The 18762-nt window shown below is 44.4% G+C and overlaps 1 protein-coding gene and 1 long non-coding RNA gene across 3 annotated transcripts in view; one reads left to right on the top strand and one right to left on the bottom strand.

The window, feature by feature from the left end:
* The window catches only part of LOC146772730 (uncharacterized), a 463041-nt gene that overhangs the window by 147305 nt on the left and 296974 nt on the right, over positions 1-18762 (bottom strand). The window lies entirely within an intron of this gene.
* The window catches only part of ECM1 (extracellular matrix protein 1), a 44564-nt gene that overhangs the window by 13850 nt on the left and 11952 nt on the right, over positions 1-18762 (top strand). Inside the window, exons 2-5 of the mRNA XM_085638964.1 lie at positions 6928-7119; positions 9232-9569; positions 11710-12210; positions 14252-14472. Coding sequence (XP_085495090.1) covers positions 6928-7119; positions 9232-9569; positions 11710-12210; positions 14252-14472 — 1252 coding nt within the window. The remainder of the gene's footprint in view (positions 1-6927; positions 7120-9231; positions 9570-11709; positions 12211-14251; positions 14473-18762) is intronic.

The raw sequence follows: 18762 nt of genomic DNA, 5'->3' as shown, positions 1-18762 counted from the left end.
TAAGAACACACTAGTTTGTCAAGTGAAAACCCAGGACTAGAAACGCGGGTCCCTATTAGAATCTGGAGTTCAAATTCCTATCCCTTTGCAAACTCAGGTTTGCACAGGTATTCAGAGCTATGCTGCACTTATTGCATTCACTGTTCCTCCCGGAAAGTGTACAGCAAGTCAACCCCGGTAGCAGCTCAAAAAAGGCAAAATATGGAAAAATCTGTGGGTCAAAAAACACTAAACGACCCTGCATGGTATAATCAATTTGCAAGAGAAAAACACGGAATAGAAAGTATTTACCGTATCCGGTAAGGACCGCTCCCCGTGGTAATGGTATTTACAGTGTTTTGAAATTACTTCGTCACCATTCGGCCCACGTCAAACTAGGCCCGTTGTGTCATGAGGACATTGAGTGTGGTGGCAGCCATAGTAGAGTTTGTCCTCAGGTCTGGTTGCTTTCCAGCTTGCATCTAGGGTTGCCACTTTTCTCAGAAAAAATAAGAGCTGTTTATACTCCGCTATACTGGAAGACCCTAGTGCTCATAGGTGAAAAATAGAGTGAAATCCATAATTATTTTGTATCATACGGTTTGCTCGCCTATTTGTTTTAATACTCATTTAGATATTATTTAGATGGCTCTCAAATATTTAAGTGATTTCTTCACGTGTCTGCTATTTTAGGTTTACGTTTAAAAAGGTTTTCACAGCTTTTCCATTTATTTAGATAAAAATACATGCCAGGCTGGGGCAAAAAAAAAGCCATGTTGAGACCGTGCCTGCATCTAAATGAGCTGTTCCATCTCAACTAGCACTGCTCACTGTGTATTTAAATTCCCTCTCCCACTACAGTTGTCTTCTTTTCAATTACATGACTGTCAGTGGCTACATATATTTTATGAACTCAACATGCAGTGGAGTTTTGGGCCTCATTTAGAGTATAGTGGCAATTATTCTGTCTGTAAGGGTGGCAGGGACATTATGCCCGTCATTTTGAGAGACGGAGGATCACCATATTTAGAGATCACTGCTAGGCCAGCAGCCAGCTCTGTACCTTCAGAGGAATCGCTGTCACTGCGGTTCATTTGAAGGTTCCAAAAGTTTGGTGGATGGCGGTCATCGATTTTGATGGCTATCCACCAACTTTTTAGTTTTTCAAAAAGAAACACTCAAAGTAGGAGTTTCTAAAAAATAAATATATATATGTGTGTGTGTGTGTGTGTGTATATATATATATATATATATATATATATATATATATATATATACATATATATATATTATTATATTACCTATTAGCCACCAGTAGGTAGTTATAGTTAAGATCAACTTTTCCCATAGACAAAGAGTTTTTTGTTTTGCTAATAACTTGCAAATTTCCCCCAAAAAGTGGCCTACTTTGCCTAGTTTTGCATAGAAAGTTTCGGGGTGATTTGCCAAGCGGGAACTGAGAAAAATGGGGGTGCCAAAACGATTTTTCCCCCTTCAATGTATATTGGGATTTTCCAAGTTTTAGTTGCGGCTACAGGCTGAACAGATTTACACCAAATTTGGCAGAAAGCTAGATCTTGGTCCAGAAAGAACCCTTATTGTAATTTAGTGTAAATCTGTTAAGTAGTTTTGGAGTTATTAAAGAAGTAAACCTTAATATATCTAGGGACACCGATCCCCTGCGGACCCGTGGGTACAAACAAATCCAATTATATATTACTGTACAGTAAAAGAAAATCACTGAAAAAAACAAAAGTTACGGGGACGTTTCAGTTAGGTTCACATTTTAACCACAAAAAACCCATAGAAATTTAACAGTCATAGTTATACTTATCTGAAGAAACTATAACTTGTGCTGTTAAGTAACTCTAGGCCATGAGTTTGAGTTTCTTAACATAACTAGAAGTATAACAAAAACAGCTGAATTCCTATGGTTGTGTGTGGGTACAATGTAAACCTAACTATAACGCCCCTGTAACCCTTGTTTTTTTTCAGTGAATATGTATGTATTTATTAATGGCCCTTACACTCAGCATTTTTTTCCCCCACTGGGTGTGGTGGTCATTATACTAATTTTTGCATTCATCTCTGAAAGGTTTTCCCCGACTGTGATGGACACATAAAAAATTCACATCATATTGTCACCCTAAATAGGGTGGGTGGTGAGATGCCTTTACACTGACGGCTAGGACTTCTACAGGCTGTCAGGGTAGTCAGATTTCCATCCATAAAGCCAGTGGGGCACTGCCGGTTGAAAGCTGATGGTTTGCGCTACTTACATTACGATGGTGGGCCAGTAGTTTTGGTAGACAGGGTAGTCTGTTTTGTTTGCATATGTTCTGCGAATAGATTAAGTGACCCGTATCACACTAGGACTAATTCCAAGAAATGAGCTTATGTACCAAAGACATGTAGCCACCTCTCCTTCGGCCTATGGGTAAAGCTGGATCACTGACAGTACAGACTCTCACAGAAAGGAGAGATTCTTTTGTACATCAACCTTGGACAACACGGAGAAGAAATGGATTCCCTTCTCCGTGCCAAATTTACACCATTGCGTGCCAACTTTACACACTTGCCAGTGAAACACAACTGCAAATCCATGTACGGCGGTGACTATGTTGTGTCACTGTCTAAAACACAGCAGTTATATCAGGCTCCTTTCCTTTTCTAGTTTAGTTCACAAGCTTTTTTCACCCGCTAAGGACACTCTATAGTATCTCAGCACACCATTTACTTTGCGGCTTGCCTTACATGCTCCGGATGACCTGTGGCTACCGCCAATCTCCACCCGACGCAAGCATTTCCCCGGCAGCATTGGGCATAGAAGGTGTTTAAGATACACCTCAAACTGGATCGCAAGGAGACCACGCTTAGAAGAGTTCCTTGTAATCTTTCAAGGAGGTCTGTTATGGTGACACGGTGGTGAAGCTGTGCGGTGTAAACAGGATGACACTGGCAGACCACAGGGGGTTGCAAATACAGTTCTAGGCAAGTTGCTATTAAAGTCACTTAATACTAAAGAGGAAGTCCCTGTCTCTGGAAGCAGCTGATAAGTATATACACTGCGCTCCACCCCTGGACTCAACTGAATATCGCGTGTTTTCAAGACCTAAAAAAAGAGTGTTGTTCAAAACATGGTTTTCTTACACTTACCACTAACAAAATGGACGTGCCTATGCTGAGCAAAATGGCCGCTATGTTCATCCTACACTTTTAAGTATGAAAGCTTTCAGCAGGACTAGAGCATGGATATTTGATACCCAGTTAAATGGAAAATGTAATATCACGTCCACTCATTGGCAGTGAGGATATAGCTAATGCATTTGGGGCGATATGGTACTCCCTGATGGTGGCATCAAAGATGTCTACCTAGCATTTCGGTGCACGGGCACTGACCCTAACATTTCAGCAACCAAACCTTCTGATCATTCCATTATCTGGTTTAATTCTTCCAAGCAGGCAGTCACACTCCCAAAATGGGAGCAAAAAGAAGCCCCGGCAAAATTGCTCAAACCAGGCCGCGTCCTTAGTCTCCTCGTGCTATCTCTCTCTTTCCATCCATTCTCTGTCTGCTTCTCTCCTCCCTCTCTGAAAGCTTTCTCTCTACTCTCCTCTTCCCTCCCTCTCTTTCTCCCTCGAAGTGTCCCCATGGCTGCTGCAATTAACCTCGGAATTCTGGGGAAAGTGACAGAGGCACCTGGAGCGGCCCAGGATTTTCAAAGCGGTCTCCAAGGTCACCAGCCCACCGGGGAAATGCCTGGTGCACCAAAAGGCCTGTCCGGCCGCGTGAGAGAGAATGCTCCTCTGGGTGGGGGCCATGAAGGCCACTCTGTGTATATTTTATAGCATTGGTAACACAGGTCAAGAGACAGCAGCTGTGTCAAACAGACCTAAAATCTGGGTGTGTGAGATCTCCACAGTCCCTCCTGGAAAGAGTCAAAACTGCTCTCTGCAGGTCTGATCTGGTGTAATGATTCCCAATGTTTGGTTCAGCTCCAAGAAATGCCTGTCTCCCACTGTTTTCAGCCCTGCCCACAGGCAGGGGCATATTAACAGCATTATAGGCCCCTGGGAAAAGCAGTGCACTGGTTCCTGCCTGCACAACCACTCACAGGAATAACAATGTTTAACGGAAAATTTGTGTTAAATTCTGGTCTGCATGGGGCCCCTATCCTCGTGGGGCCCATGCGCAACTGCCCAGCATGCCCATGCGTTAAGACAGCACTGCCCACGGGTCATATTTGCCGGGTACCGTGTGGCCGGGCTGTGGAGCGCACTTTGAAGTTTGCCTTGTGAGGTAGTGATATAAAGTTTGATGTGCCATCCGAGATGCTTGTTTACACAGAGGCGTGTATACTTTGAAATAACATACAATATATTTTGATATGTTCATGACTTAAACATTGTGAAGCGTACGCCTGACAGCTAGACACACACTGCTGTGTTCACCGTTAGGTACACACCGCCTCTTCATCTGAGCCCTGTTTGTTTTGTTAAAAGCTTGTCTTGCGGCGGTGACTCACCCCGCCTGGGTGCGTTTGAACTTGTCCATGGGAAATAAAAAATGCAGGGCTCAGTCCCATGTGTGCACAAGGAAGAACATCTGCACACGAGAAGGGGGGGATAGCAACCCATCGGAGCTCTGCACTGCATGCGTTGCACCGTAGGTTTCCACTATGTTTTTGACTGTGATGCACGGTGCAGTGTTTTGTGGGAGAATTCACAGCACTGCAGGCTTCGTGCTTGGCTTTCCACACACTACACTCTTCAACTTGCATCTATATGCACTACAAACTGCACGACAGTGTTCAAATGCACCCCCAAATTCCCTGCACTGCTTTGTTTTTCAGCTTTTCTGCGGATCAGTCCTTTGCACTGCAGGCTCTGCGGTTTGGGCAGTGTATGGTGGCATGGTCCGGTGTACCACCAACTCGTACCAGGGACGTACAGGGAGCCCAAAGCAGCCCTGGCAATGTTGACGGACCAGCCCCCCTGCTGCTTTTGTTACCTGGACCCGATATAGCAGCAACGCTGCAAAACTGGCCCCCAGTAACAAAAACAGCCCTCACCGCTGCAAAAATTGTCCCCCACCCTTCCAGCCTCCCGGGGAAACCACCCGATGCCCGCTACGGCCAGTCCGGCCCTTCTCTTGCCGCAGTCTTCCGCTGCACAGCCACTGTCAGCAGGATGGACCGCTGTAGTTTGATTGCGTAACCCAGTGAGGTGGGCACTGCGCAGCAGTCTTCAGTTCGATGGTCCACGGCTGCCTTTGTCGGTTGCATTGGCTACTGCAGTGAACTGCCACTGCCCCATTCTACACTGCACCAGTGAACACTGCACGAGGGGCCAGATGTACGAAGGGATTTTGCTGTTGCAAGGGCCCCGATTCTCAAAAATGACTATAACATGACCTATTGGAGTGTACAAAACCCAAATCTCGATTAGATATGTTTTCAAATGTCAATTTGGGGGGGCGAGTACATACGTAATCGCTGTTATTAAGGGGCGTGTTTGTGGCATCCCTTCCAAATAGTTCATCTTAATGGGATTTATAAATGTTTTGTGACTGAAATCCGGTCGCTATACATAAATATTTCACAAACAACTCAAAGGAGGTGGTAACCCATTTTGAAAATATTAGGGGAGGGGTTGTCCCAAGACACACCTTCCCCATAGTGAACATTGACAAAAACATTTGTTTCTAGAGTTGGTTTTTGTTGAGTGTTGTGGTCAGAAGTCAGAACTCTTCTGTTTGATCACCTGTCAGATCTAGAAACTGATAAAAGGGGCATGCATGTCCTCTAGGTGGGCCCTAGCGTCTCATTTACACATTGCTGGTCTTGCATAAGGGATCACTTCTTTGGTTGTAAAGTTCTTATTTTTTTACCCGGAATGTAGCGTCATTCTACCCCCAACCAAGGGTACCCAACTGACCTATGAGGGCTCTCTGCTGGGACATCCATAGTATTATCTCTTGACCAGTGCAAGTGTCCACCCTGTTTTGCACTGGGCACACTTCAGCTATGAGATCACCGCCAACTTCGGTATTATGTTAACACTACTTCTTTTTCACTTTGAAATATAGCACTTCAAATGCTGCAGTTTACAAATTTATTTTTTAAAAAAATTACAAATCTAAAAGTCTCATTACTTTAACCTTTTGAAAATAACAACACTCTGTTAGGTGCAGACTGTACAGAAGAGGACAAATGCAAGAGAGGATGGGTGAGAAAGCAAAGGTATGAGGACATCCACCTCTCTGTTAAGGACATACATAAGAAAATAAACAAAGGGAAAACATAAAAAAGCAACAAAAAAAATGCCAGCGAACAGTTAGAGAAATTTAAAAAAAAAGTGTCCGGAAACCAAAAAAGGAAAAAGTGGTAAGAGGAAACGATGGATACGGGGAATCGAAAAAACATAACACGGGGAAGAGAAAAATGTTTAGGATAAAGAGAAATTGAAGTAATACAATGAAAAATAACACCAAGGGAAAAAAGACAATTTTGAAATTAAAAAAATCTGATTAATGACACAGAACAACTTGACATTCAACTTTATAAATAATTTGGAGTCATTGTGCTTTCACTTACTCAATATTAATTGGGACTACATATTCCAACCTGGATTTTACTTTCATTTCTTTTGGGCTTGTCCGTTCAGTTGTGATGAACCAAGACCACAGCTTCCAGGACGCACTAAGGTAAGTGACATCGCTGGAAAGGAATGTGTGTTCCTTGTGACATGGGGACAAGTGGCTAGAAGCCCTACCTGCACAACGATGGCTTCTTCACCCGTTGCTGGGATGCCACCTAACCCATTCTTGGGGGGCACCATAATTACAGTCCTGCACTTTTCTGTTTGAAATAATTAACCACCAATACTTTCAAATTTTTGCCAAATCTAGTTCTCTATGTCAACTCCAATCTAATTTCGTCTTTCCAGGTATCCGGTACCCTGACCTCGATGTAACTGAGTTTAGAAGGGGTTCTGTGCCGCAGCAGGAGATCACATACCAGCAGGAGCTAGTGCACCACGAGGATACGGCGCACGAGCAGACGTTGGTGGCTCAGGAGGAGATCATGCACCAGCAGGAGGAGGTTCCAGAACTTCCGTACGACATTCTTCAGAAAGAACGTATGTATCGTTTCTCCTTGGTTCTTGGGACCAGTGAATATTGAGCTGCTGATCACTTCTTCGTTTCCTGATCTACTCGCTAGGGGCATGGGCGTAAAGGGTAGTCGGGAGTAGCTTCTACCACTCCCCCAAAACGTTGGTACTTTCGGCACGTTTTCTACCCATGTTCTACCGACCATGACGAGAATGGCAGCTATAGAAAAATGCAGGGCCCTAAATTCCCGACGAACAGCTTGGCTGTCCTTCATCCAGCATCATAGCGCCAATAGAAGTCAGCTAGGATGCTGCGGGTGGCGCATGAGGTCAACCCTGTGATGTCACTGGTGGCCAGAAGATGCTTGATGAGACTTCTGCTACCTCTTGGCCTTTAGGTAAATTGAAGTCTATGCCTGACGGTCTTGTTATTGGTGGATCCTCTCTGCTCATCCAACTCACAGACCGGTTCTGCGGATGGGACAGGGTTAGGAAGAGGCCCTGTTGGGTACCTTCCGGGTCATGTTTTAGAATTAAGAACTGAGTTTACTAGCTGTTCTCAGAGAAAAGTTTACTTTGGGTTGCACGTCACAATATTGATAACAAAATCATCATCTGACATCACTATTGCCACTTAAATATTGTTTACAAAAGTATTTCTCCATTGAGTATAGAGTTTCTATTAAATCAAAGGGGAAATATTTTTGTAAATTATATTAAAGACACATTTTCTTGGGCAATATTTAGGCCTCTATTCTGCTGCCATACCTTGAGGTGAAATGACCGCTGCCAGCTATCTTAGGGTTAGAGAGTTATGGTTTAAAATAAAAGTCATTTATCTGTGTTGTAATGTGGGGGCTTGTGACAAACAGCCTCATCTTGGTGCAGGTGTCTCTGTTTATGACTAAAGCAATCTCTTCCTGAGGCGTGGGAACCGAAGCCTCGTGGACTCATGGATCCCGAGCAAGGTTTTACCAGTTGTGTTGGAATTGCGTTCAAAGGGTCACAGTGTATATTTTAAGGGGTTGAGTTTGCTATCCCAAAGGTTTAGAGATGAGCTGTGAAAGCCTCTCGAAGGGATTCACTTTCAGCTTTTCATGAAATAGTTGCCATGCTGGATTTATTTCTCATATCTGAGCAATAGCTCTTCCAGAGCTGGCTCCCCAGTACCCGGATGATCCTGGGACTTGTGGTTCAATCTAGCCTGGTTAATCAAGTTTTTGTGTCCAACCCTTGAGGTCTGTTTCAGAGTATCTTCGAAACTTGGATGATGTTACTAATTCGCTCCTGGGAAAACGGTTAGTGTTAGTTTTAGGATTAAGAAGGACTGTCACTTGGTCTTAGGCTAAATGTTGACACTAAGCATTACTACCCAACCATGAGCTATTATTGCTAGTAATACCAAGTTAATGGATTAAGGATAGAATTCAGAAATAATTTTACACTGTGTAATGGTATAGGAGTATTCTAGAGTTAGGCACAATTTTCCCCACAATTGTGGCTTCTTGACTCTGATAACTAGAACTGATCATTAACGATGAGCTAACCTGGTCAAAGATCATTACTTTAAAAAGGAGAATATTTGTATGCCTTCAAGGAAATACGTCTTTATTTTAAATTTTAATGCGATAGAAGTGTCCAGGCCAGACAACAATAAAAGGGGAGATTCATGGCCTTTTGGGTGTGTCACCGATTAAAATTAGATCTATAATTTAGATTCAGTCAGAGCAGTAGAGTTCAACTTGTGGTAATAACCAGGACTACCGTAAAGGATATAGCTACACTTATGATTAGTATTGTGCATTTAGGTATGGTTTGTGTTATGTTTCGGATTTAAGCTATGTGTGGAGTTGGCTGAATCTATATTGCTTGCTGACCACTGCCCGTTGACTTTTCTGCCTTAGGGTAGCGAGAGAGTCATTACCACACCTCTCGTACATGATGGTTCACATGCTGTTTAAGCAGGCAAGGTTTTACATTACAACATTATTTCACTGTACGGCTTTGCTGATTCCGTTGTTGATTTGAGTGGTTAGCCTTTTATACACAAATTGCCTGACTGTACTATTTATTGTTATCTGCGCATATAGTAGTTCATTTACTAATCTACATTATTACCTGTGCTTTTTTCCTATTTAGTTGAGATGCCTCAGCTCCTTGTGCTGGGCGAGCCTGTGTTTTCTCCAAGAGGCCATAAACCCACCCCGAAATGTGAGGATCAAGACTCTTGCCCGACGGCCGACATATCTCCCCCGATGATAGGCAACCTGCCAGATTTCCCTCCGGGCAAGCCCAGCAGGGACAACATTGAGAACATCTGCCAGGAAGGAAGGGTGCCGCCCAACTACGGTCCTCACAACCTGCCACAGACGGGGTTCAGCCATCTTAGCCGCCAGGGTGATGCTATCACCAATATCGAGGAGGGCTTCAGCCAATGCTGCTACCAGGAGGATAGGCTCAGCTGTGCTCAGAAAGTGGTGAGTGGATGTCAGCTACGTTTGGGAAGTGGGCAGAGATTGTTAGCTTCATCCATGAAGTTGTGAGTGTTTGTCCTCAGGTTCTGTTGTAGGAAGGAAGTGATGAGTAGACATGTCCTACTCTGGCAATGAGCTCCATCAGCAGAGTAGTGAGTGCTTGTCCGCTGTGTACGCAGTGAATATTTATGCAGCAAGACTCTGATGTGGATAGTTGGTTATTGGTGATTCCCCACCATGGGCCAAATTATAAAAAATGCCCTCAACAATGGGTATTTGTGCTCACTTTGTGTGCCCCTGGGACACTTTGGTATAATTGAAGGGGCAGCAGATACATGTGCACAATTTGCACCAGGCGATCACAAGAGAGCCCTGCCTCCATGGAAGGGGGTATAGCCCCTTGCAGATGAAGAAACACTTTGCCTCTACACAATGCTGAATTACAGACGTGGGCACAGAGTCAAAGTGGCTGTCAGGGGGTGAACGGATTCTCTGCGATCTCTGTGGTTCTCAATCGGTGCGTATACCAGGTGACCCAAAGGATGCCCTTTGTGAAGGGAAATAGAATGTCCCAGGGACCCCCAAGGCATCACACTGAAGGTGGGTGTAAGCACTTACTGCAGCCGCCTTCAGGGGGATTTCTACTACAGCTTTAGCAATGGCGACCAGTTGCGTCCGCCGGCTTCAGACAGCGAATCTGCCTTTTAATAATGCATTGTCCCCAGTTAAGGCACAGAATTTGCCTGCACTTGGAACCGCACACTTGCTGTGATAGAACACGCTGTCCACTCTTCACACAGACTTGTGTGTGTCATGGTGCAGAGTAGTACAGTGTGTCATAGTCTTACCGTTGTGGTTGTGGCGAAAGATCAGAGGCTTTGCGCAGGAAGTAGTATTGAGCCATTTTCTGTGTTCCATGGCAGTCAGGACTTCCTAAACAACAGTCCTTTGTGAGTACTATTATTTAGCTAGGAGGTAACTCTGGATAACTAATACAATTGTAAATTAGGTGATCAAGTTACTACTTTGGGGAACTTGACTCTCCCGGTGCGGCGAAGTCAAGGAGGGGAGGCGTACCCGCGAAGATATGTCTCCGATCATGCAGCCTGCAACACCAGACACGAGGAGTGGTTCATGTGTCATTGTGAGCTGCCAAGGCAACTCTGGTGACGTTGTGAAAAAATCCAGAGCCCCCACCGATTTTATTGTGGTGTCTTTGTTTGTGAATTATCCTGGCCTTGAAGTGACTGCTTCTTCGGATATGCATATTTAAATTAAATCCACATTGGAGCCACTTTTATTTTTATTTTGCCAGGATACACAACAGATTACCTGCCAAAGACGGTTGAGAGCTGTGAATGTTATGTTATGTTAAACGTTTTTATAAAGCGCTCGTACGCCCCCAAGGGAATCTGTTCCATTACGAATACTCACCAGACGATTGTTAGGAAATGAGCAAAATCTGAAAGATATAGACACAGCTTTACCATAGCTATAGAATACTGATCTGTGGTGATTGGACTTTATTTAATTGCTCTACCCTTTCATAGCAGGATTTAGGGGATGGTGGGTTTGTTGGGGTTTTCTTTTTTGGGGGTTGGCCAATGATTATTGAAAGTCTACAGAACATGGGCTCTTCCCATCTGTCTCCTGAAGCTGGTGAGAACTCATCTGCTTTGTACAGCAAGTGGCGGATGCTCATGGGCTCCTTGTGAGAATAGAGGAATCGTCATCAATTATGATTGAGTGGGAATTCTGAGGCTTCGTCAACCATGCACCAGTGCACAATTATTTCATGGACTCGATTCATCCTCTCTGTTGTGCCAGACCACCCTCTGGAACTAAAGAAGGTCTGGGGTGTTGCATGGCACTTGCATGGGAACCAATAAGTAGGACTGGGGCCTGGTTGATCACATGGCCGGTGTACATGTCATGTGACAGACTCTACCTCAGGCCTATTGACCTTTCAGAGGTGTGCCTAACTTGTGACTGGCTCCCAGCAGGTCCCAGCTGCCTTTTAGTGGCACTTACCTGTCGATTCTGGTCTCTCCTACAACCTCTCCTTCTCTTGCCGCTGTTCCCTGTTTGGCTTGCATTATTAATAGATTTTTGTATCTCTGTCTCTCCCTTATATGATGGTTAGTGGAAGAATGGCCTGGACCAGTACTGTGAAGATGAGTTCTCTGTGAAGACCAGGCACAACCAGTGCTGTAAACGGAGAGGGTCCGAAAGACAGGACTGCTTCGCGAAAGAGGCTCCTGACTCTGGCTATGACTCTACGATTGACATTCCCATTGGGCATTTGGAAGTGGAGAGCGGCAATGTCCCAGAACTAGCCAACCCCCGACCTCTAAGCCCTTGCTCTGAAGACCAGGCCTCTCCATCCGGCGGGTGCCGTAAAGCAAAACCTGGAAGCAGCCGTAGAGTGAAGGTGCCCAAGCTGTCCTTCCCCCCAGGAAAGCCCATGGATAGCTGCATCCAGAACATCTGCCGGCTCAGGAAGTTCCGACCCCAGTACACCACCAAGGACTACCCCCAGACTGGGTACGGATGGCTGCAGCGGCAAATCAAAGCGATCAACCGCATGGAGAACGAGTTCAAGAATTGCTGCAAAAATGAGAACATCACCTGTGCCCATGCAGTGGTAAGTGTAGGTGTGGTGGTTGGAGTGCTTACTATAACATTATCCTGAGCAATTGACACCAGTCAAAATTAAGACACAAGCAGGAAGGAATTTACCATCCATAAAATGACAGCATTTAAAATAACCCACAAATATATACTTCAATGGTACTGAACGTGGATGTATAATTTCAGTTTTTCTATTTGCCTTCTCTCTCTTGCTCTTTTCAGAAAACTTTGCTCAAGCATTAGTTAAGTTTGACATGGGAACTATAGTGTGTACAAATAAAACCTAAAGAGACCAAATATTAACACGTTACGAGAGAGCCTTAACCGTAGCTCCCACCACCGCCATGCATGATTCATAATTTCATAAGTTATTTCACACACACCTTACCATTGCACTACATGTATGATATCACTAATGTTGCCATATTGATGGAATCATGCTTTTTTAAAATGGAAAAGAAGTGGCACACCACTACACAATACGACCATAATAAGTAACGTAAAGGAGCATTTAAAGATGTACGATGATGTGTTCATCATACATAAAGACCTGAACTTCCAGACAAGGCCCCCTCTGGAAGTGGACAGAGGGACTGGTTTTGGTGGTGTTGGGCCTCGGCAACAAGGTATAGCTTGGATTATGTGGCACAGGAAGCAATTGACCGACGTCCGGGCACACCCCTGGTCACCTATAGCATAACATCAAACTAGTGCTTACAGTTCTAAAACAATAAGTGCCAGGGCTAAAGGTATTGCCTAGGATGCAACTGCAGCATGTACTATCCACTGCCCCTGCCACTGCCAAAGCTGCAAAAGTCCAGTGCCTCTGCTATTATAGTATTATTATGTTTTAGTGCATATTGAATTACTAAACTAATGTGCTCTGCTGAAAATAAACAGACAGTGACACCATGTGGTGGACAGCCATAAAAAAAGTTATGGTTTGAAGAATTAAGTGATAGTGCTGAGCTCCTGCAAACACTAGCACAAAGTAAGCACTGCATTAACCACAAAAAGTGATTGGAGGAATTCTTGGAAATGGTGAATAACCCTGGCCATCGATTTAGATAACATTAAAACCCATAAGGGAGTAATGCCAGCTATGCCACCTAATATTTGCAGGGGCTGCAAAGCATGCCAGCCAACATTCCCGTTTAGGCTGAATTGTTAGTTCCCACTTTGAAAGATAACTTTAACATTGAGTAGAATTTATTAATGTATGGTCCGTCTCTATTAAGCACCCAGGCCTCTTTGAAGAGCACATAATGTAATGGGGCAGAGAGGATGAACAGCAATACCCTCTCAAAAGCCCACCAAAAAGTGCATGCCTTCCCTGTAATGTGCCAACCTGTCCACAATTAGGAATTGCACATAGAATGGAGTTAAACATCTGAAATAGTTTTTATACTTAGTACAATTATTATTTTTACTTTTTTAGGAAAGGATATTAGATACCAATCAGATATTAATCTGAATTTGTATGCATTTCACTGATTGGGGAGAGATCTTTAACAGACTTAAGGGGGGATTACTGTTTGAGAAAGCTGATATAACAATCACTCCCTAAAGGAAGAGAGTGTTGTCAGCCTTCAATTAAGGCTACTTAAAGACCCATTCCTTGTAGTAGTTAGGCTGTCCAAGTATGAATGGCAGCCATCACTCCTCCCCTGATGAATAATAGTCATAAGCCTTAATTTAAGGGTGGACATAGATAACTACCACCCTATAAATATGCATTGGGGCCCCTAGGTAACAAGCTGGTATCACTTAACTTTCCTAGTTCTTACAAAACACTTCCTCCGAGCTGGATGCTGTTCTAGGGGATGAGAATGTGTTTAATAAGCTGTAGATAATTCCAGAATAAGACTGGCTACCAGGTGCATATGTACTGCATGGGAATGACATCATAGAGCATACAACATAGGTGACTTCTGTATCCTGCTGCTGCAGTTGTCATCTTGAAATGACAACCTGGCGGTCAACCGCGACAGCTAAGTCCAAGCACCAGCTCCTTTCCATAGCTTACATATGTTCTTCCTTTCTCTCCTCTCTAGTGGGAAGATGTGCTTCTAGACTTCTGCAAAGAAGAATTGCAAGTGAAAACGAGGCACTACGAATGCTGCGAAGAGAAGGAGCCCTCTGCCCAGTTGGCCTGCTTCGCCAGTAGAGCCCCTCATCCTGGCTACGACAAGGAACTCGAGACTATTGACCTGGGGTTTATCAACGCTACAGCCCTGGCCCTGATCTGTGGAAGCACAAAACTCCAGACTAAACAGTGAGTTACTGGGCCCTGTTTCTAGGAACGAGAATGGTGGTTGTGATTAAGAATGCAATTAGAAGAAAGCTTGTCTACAAATGAGGAGTAGACCCTGTGTTTAAGGAAGGGGTGAAAAGGAAGCTTGGGAGGAATGACAGCTCTTAGAAGATGGTGTAAGGGAAGGGGTGAAAAGGAAGCTTGTGTAGGAATGAAAGCAGTAGGGAGATGGTTTAAGGAAGGGGTGAAAAGGAAGCTTGTGGAGGAATGACAGCAGTAGGAAGATGGTTTAAGGGAAGGGGTGAAAAGGAAGCTTGTGTAGGAATGAAAGCAGTATGGGATGGTTTAAGGAAGGGGTGAAAAGGAAGCTTGTGGAGGAATGACAGCAGTAGAAAGATGGTTTAAGGGAAGGGGTGAAAAGGAAGCTTGTGTAGGAATGAAAGCAGTAGGGGATGGTTTAAGGAAGGGGTGAAAAGGAAGCTCCTGTAGGAATAGCAGCTGTAGGAAGATGGGTTAAGGAAGGGATGAGAAGGAAGCTTGTGGAGGAATGAAAGCAGTAGGGAGATGGTGTAAGGGAAGGGGTGAAAAGGAAGCTTGTGGAGGAATGACCGCAGTAGAGAGATGGTTTAAGGAAGGGGTGAAAAGGAAGCTTGTGGAGGAATGAAAGCAGTAGGGAGATGCTTTAAGGAAGGGGTGAAAAGGAAGCTTGTGGAGGAATGAAAGCAGTAGGGAGATGGTTTAAGGAAGGGGTGAAAAGGAAGCTTGTGGAGGAATGACAGCAGTAGGAAGATGGTTTAAGGGAAGGGGTGAAAAGGAAGCTTGTGTAGGAATGAAAGCAGTATCGGATGGTTTAAGGAAGGGGTGAAAAGGAAGCTTGTGGAGGAATGACAGCAGTAGGAAGATGGTTTAAGGGAAGGGGTGAAAAGGAAGCTTGTGTAGGAATGAAAGCAGTAGGGGATGGTTTAAGGAAGGGGTGAAAAGGAAGCTCATGTAGGAATAGCAGCTGTAGGAAGATGGGTTAAGGAAGGGATGAGAAGGAAGCTTGTGGAGGAATGAAAGCAGTAGGGAGATGGTGTAAGGGAAGGGGTGAAAAGGAAGCTTGTGGAGGAATGACCGCAGTAGGGAGATGGTTTAAGGAAGGGGTGAAAAGGAAGCTTGTGGAGGAATGAAAGCAGTAGGGAGATGGTTTAAGGAAGGGGTGAAAAGGAAGCTTGTGGAGGAATGACCGCAGTAGGGAGATGGTTTAAGGAAGGGGTGAAAAGGAAGCTTGTGGAGGAATGAAAGCAGTAGGGAGATGCTTTAAGGAAGGGGTGAAAAGGAAGCTTGTGGAGGAATGAAAGCAGTAGGGGATGGTTTAAGGAAGGGATGAAAAGGAAGCTTGTGTAGGAATGAAAGCAGTAGGGGATGGTTTAAGGAAGGGGTGAAAAGTAAGCTTGTGTAGGAATGAAAGCAGTAGGGAGATGGTTTAAGGGAGGGGTGAAAAGGAAGCTTGTGGAGGAATGACCGCAGTAGGGAGATGGTTTAAGGAAGGGGTGAAAAGGAAGCTTGTGGAGGAATGACCGCAGTAGGGAGATGGTTTAAGGAAGGGGTGAAAAGGAAGCTTGTGTAGGAATGAAAGCAGTAGGGGATGGTTTAAGGAAATTGATTAAAAGGAAGCTCATGTAGGAATAGCAGCTGTAGGAAGATGGGTTAAGGAAGGGATGAGAAGGAAGCTTGTGTAGGAATGAAAGGAGTAAAGGGTGTATTTAAGTATGTGAGTAGAAGAATGCCGTCATATATATATATATATATATAAGCGCAGTATGTTTAGGGTTGAAGTGAGAAACAAGCTTGCAGAGAATTCAGTGGCATAACGAAATTTGAGGGGGCCTACTGCAAAGTGAATGGTGTGTCCCCCTCCCCCCCACTCTCCGGACCCAGTCAGGAGCTCTCAGGCCGCCCGTCTACAGTGCAAGAGGGGGCTCCCTGAAGCTCCCTTGCACTGCGGAGGCTACTGTTACGCTTCTGCGAGAATGAGAGGAGAAGAGAACATATTTAAGGATGAGATTATAAGAAAGGTTGTCTATACATGATAGAAGTAGGGAGTATGTCCAAGGATGGGACCAGAAGCAAACTTGCTTCGAATGAGAGGAGATGGGGGGAGTGTGCAAGGAAGAGATGCGAGGAAGTGTGTTTAGGGATGGGGTGAGAAGAAAGCTTATCTAGGAATGAGCAAGGAGTGAGTATGTTTAAGGAGTGGTTGAGAAGGAAGTTTGTCTAAAAATGAAAGGAATAAGGAGTGAGTTTAGCCATGGGGATGATAAGGAAGCTAGTCTAGGAGTGGGAGGAAGGATCATGGGTTTAAGAATGGGACGAGAGAACTGTGTGTGGGAATGAACAGAGGAGGGAGCATGTATTAGGATAGGGTGACTAGGAAGCATGACTTGGAAAGGGGAAAAAGGTGCACTCTAAGCTGGGTTAAGAGGGGATCTTGCCTGGGAACTGAAGAGTATGGAGAAGGGAAGGAAGCTTGTCCATGAACGGGTAGAGATGTGCCTTGTCCCAGAGGAGAGTGAGTAGAAGTGTGTTCAGCAACAGGAGCCTGTCTTGGAATGGTCAGAGTGAGGCTGGGTGAATTAATAATAAAAGTAAGGAGCCAGTGTAGGGACGGGTTAAGGGAGCGTCTCGAGGAATGGGGAGAAGGGAGCTTGCTCTAAAAGAAAGCAAAGATAGTTACTAGGTAGGAATGGGAGGAGAAGAGAGAACAACATGTCTAGGAATGGTGGCATAGTGAGGGTTTGCCTGGGAGTGGGAGGACAATGGATTTGTCTATGAAAAATAATTAAAAAATTAAAAAAATGAAATACACAATGGTCTTCGAAAAAGATGTAAAGAAATCTCATCAAGTATCGGACTAAAAGGGTCTGTTTTAGTAAGGGTGAAAGAATAGAAAGTGTAGGGGATTGTTCAGAAATCAGAATAAAATATACTGCTCGCAGAACAGGAAGAAATGGAAGATCATGAAGGAAGCGGGAGAGAAGCACGCCCAGGAATGATGAGAGCGGAAGGGAGCGTTTCAGGGAACAGGAAGAGGCGGTACCTTGTGACGGAACCTTGTGACGTAACAGGCGCAGGCTAGAGCCAGTCTATGAAGAAGAAGGAAAGTGGCACGTCTTTAACCAGGCAGAGTTCTTTTGTCTCTGGACTGGAAGAGACGCCATCTTGTGGAGTCCAGCATGGGTAGAATGTTCGGATGGAGCGGCATCTAGGGGGGGATATGTGCATTTGAGATTCATCCCAAAATGCTAGACGTTAGCAGACGTTTACGCCTATCCCTAAAACACAGTGAACGTGTTATCAGAGCAATGGTTTCTGCTGCACTACTGGGGTGGGACACTACAGTCAAGAGGCTCAAGAACATTAGTGTACATTCCCTACACTACAGCACATATTGGTTACAATGATACAGGAACCCTAATACTGTAGTGTAGAAATAATCCCTACACTACAGCACTCTGTCAAACTCTATGATACCTTAAATTGACGATCATCTGGCACTCGTTTATTGATGGTGTAGGCTCTCGCGTCCCCCTTCAATTTCATTTTTTTGAGAGTGAAAGAGGGTCAAGGCACTCTCTCAATTGGGGAAACGCTGCCAACAATGGAAGTGGTCCCCAACGAACCCCAAATCCTCGGGCCCTTTGGGGAAATGCTGGCAGCTTGGTCCATGGGCCAAGAAATCCCTGAAGATGTTCATAAAAGTCGTCTACATGAAGTCACAGTTCTTCACTGAGCGTTAGTAAATTACAAAAGAAAGGCAAAAACAAAGCTCTGTATTTTAATCTCTCCCTGTGTTATCCGGTAACTTGAGAAATGAGAAAAAATGCCTTGTGGCAAACTCTGAACTTCACCAATTTTGTAATTGTAGCGTCGTTCAGCATTTGTTTTCCCCCTGGTGCTAAATGGCAACAAAGAGATATAAAGACATATTTCTGCTTATGTTATCAATTACTAATGCTCTGTGCGGAGCCCGCATAGCAATGGTTTAATGCGGACTGTGCTCTTAAAAACTTCTATGGGGGATGTCATGCCCTAGTAAAACAATGTTATGGGGGCCATTAATGTTTATTAATGCATAGTGCCATCAAGTCTCATTTAAGTCTTTGCCCAGTGATGACTCTTACTGTCTAGAGAGTTTTAGTTCAGTAATTATTGGGCAGTGAAGTCTCAATCCTAACATAGGACACAGATCCACATTCAGGTCTGGGTGCGCTCTCACTACACATTGGTGTTTGAATCGCACAAAAAAATCACATTTAAAAGGAAACACTT

This window comes from Triturus cristatus, chromosome 12 (genome assembly GCF_964204655.1).
Source record: "Triturus cristatus chromosome 12, aTriCri1.1, whole genome shotgun sequence".
Taxonomy (NCBI): domain Eukaryota; kingdom Metazoa; phylum Chordata; class Amphibia; order Caudata; family Salamandridae; genus Triturus; species Triturus cristatus.
Note: the sequence above shows the minus strand (reverse complement) of the source record. Positions and strands in the feature narration are given on the sequence as shown.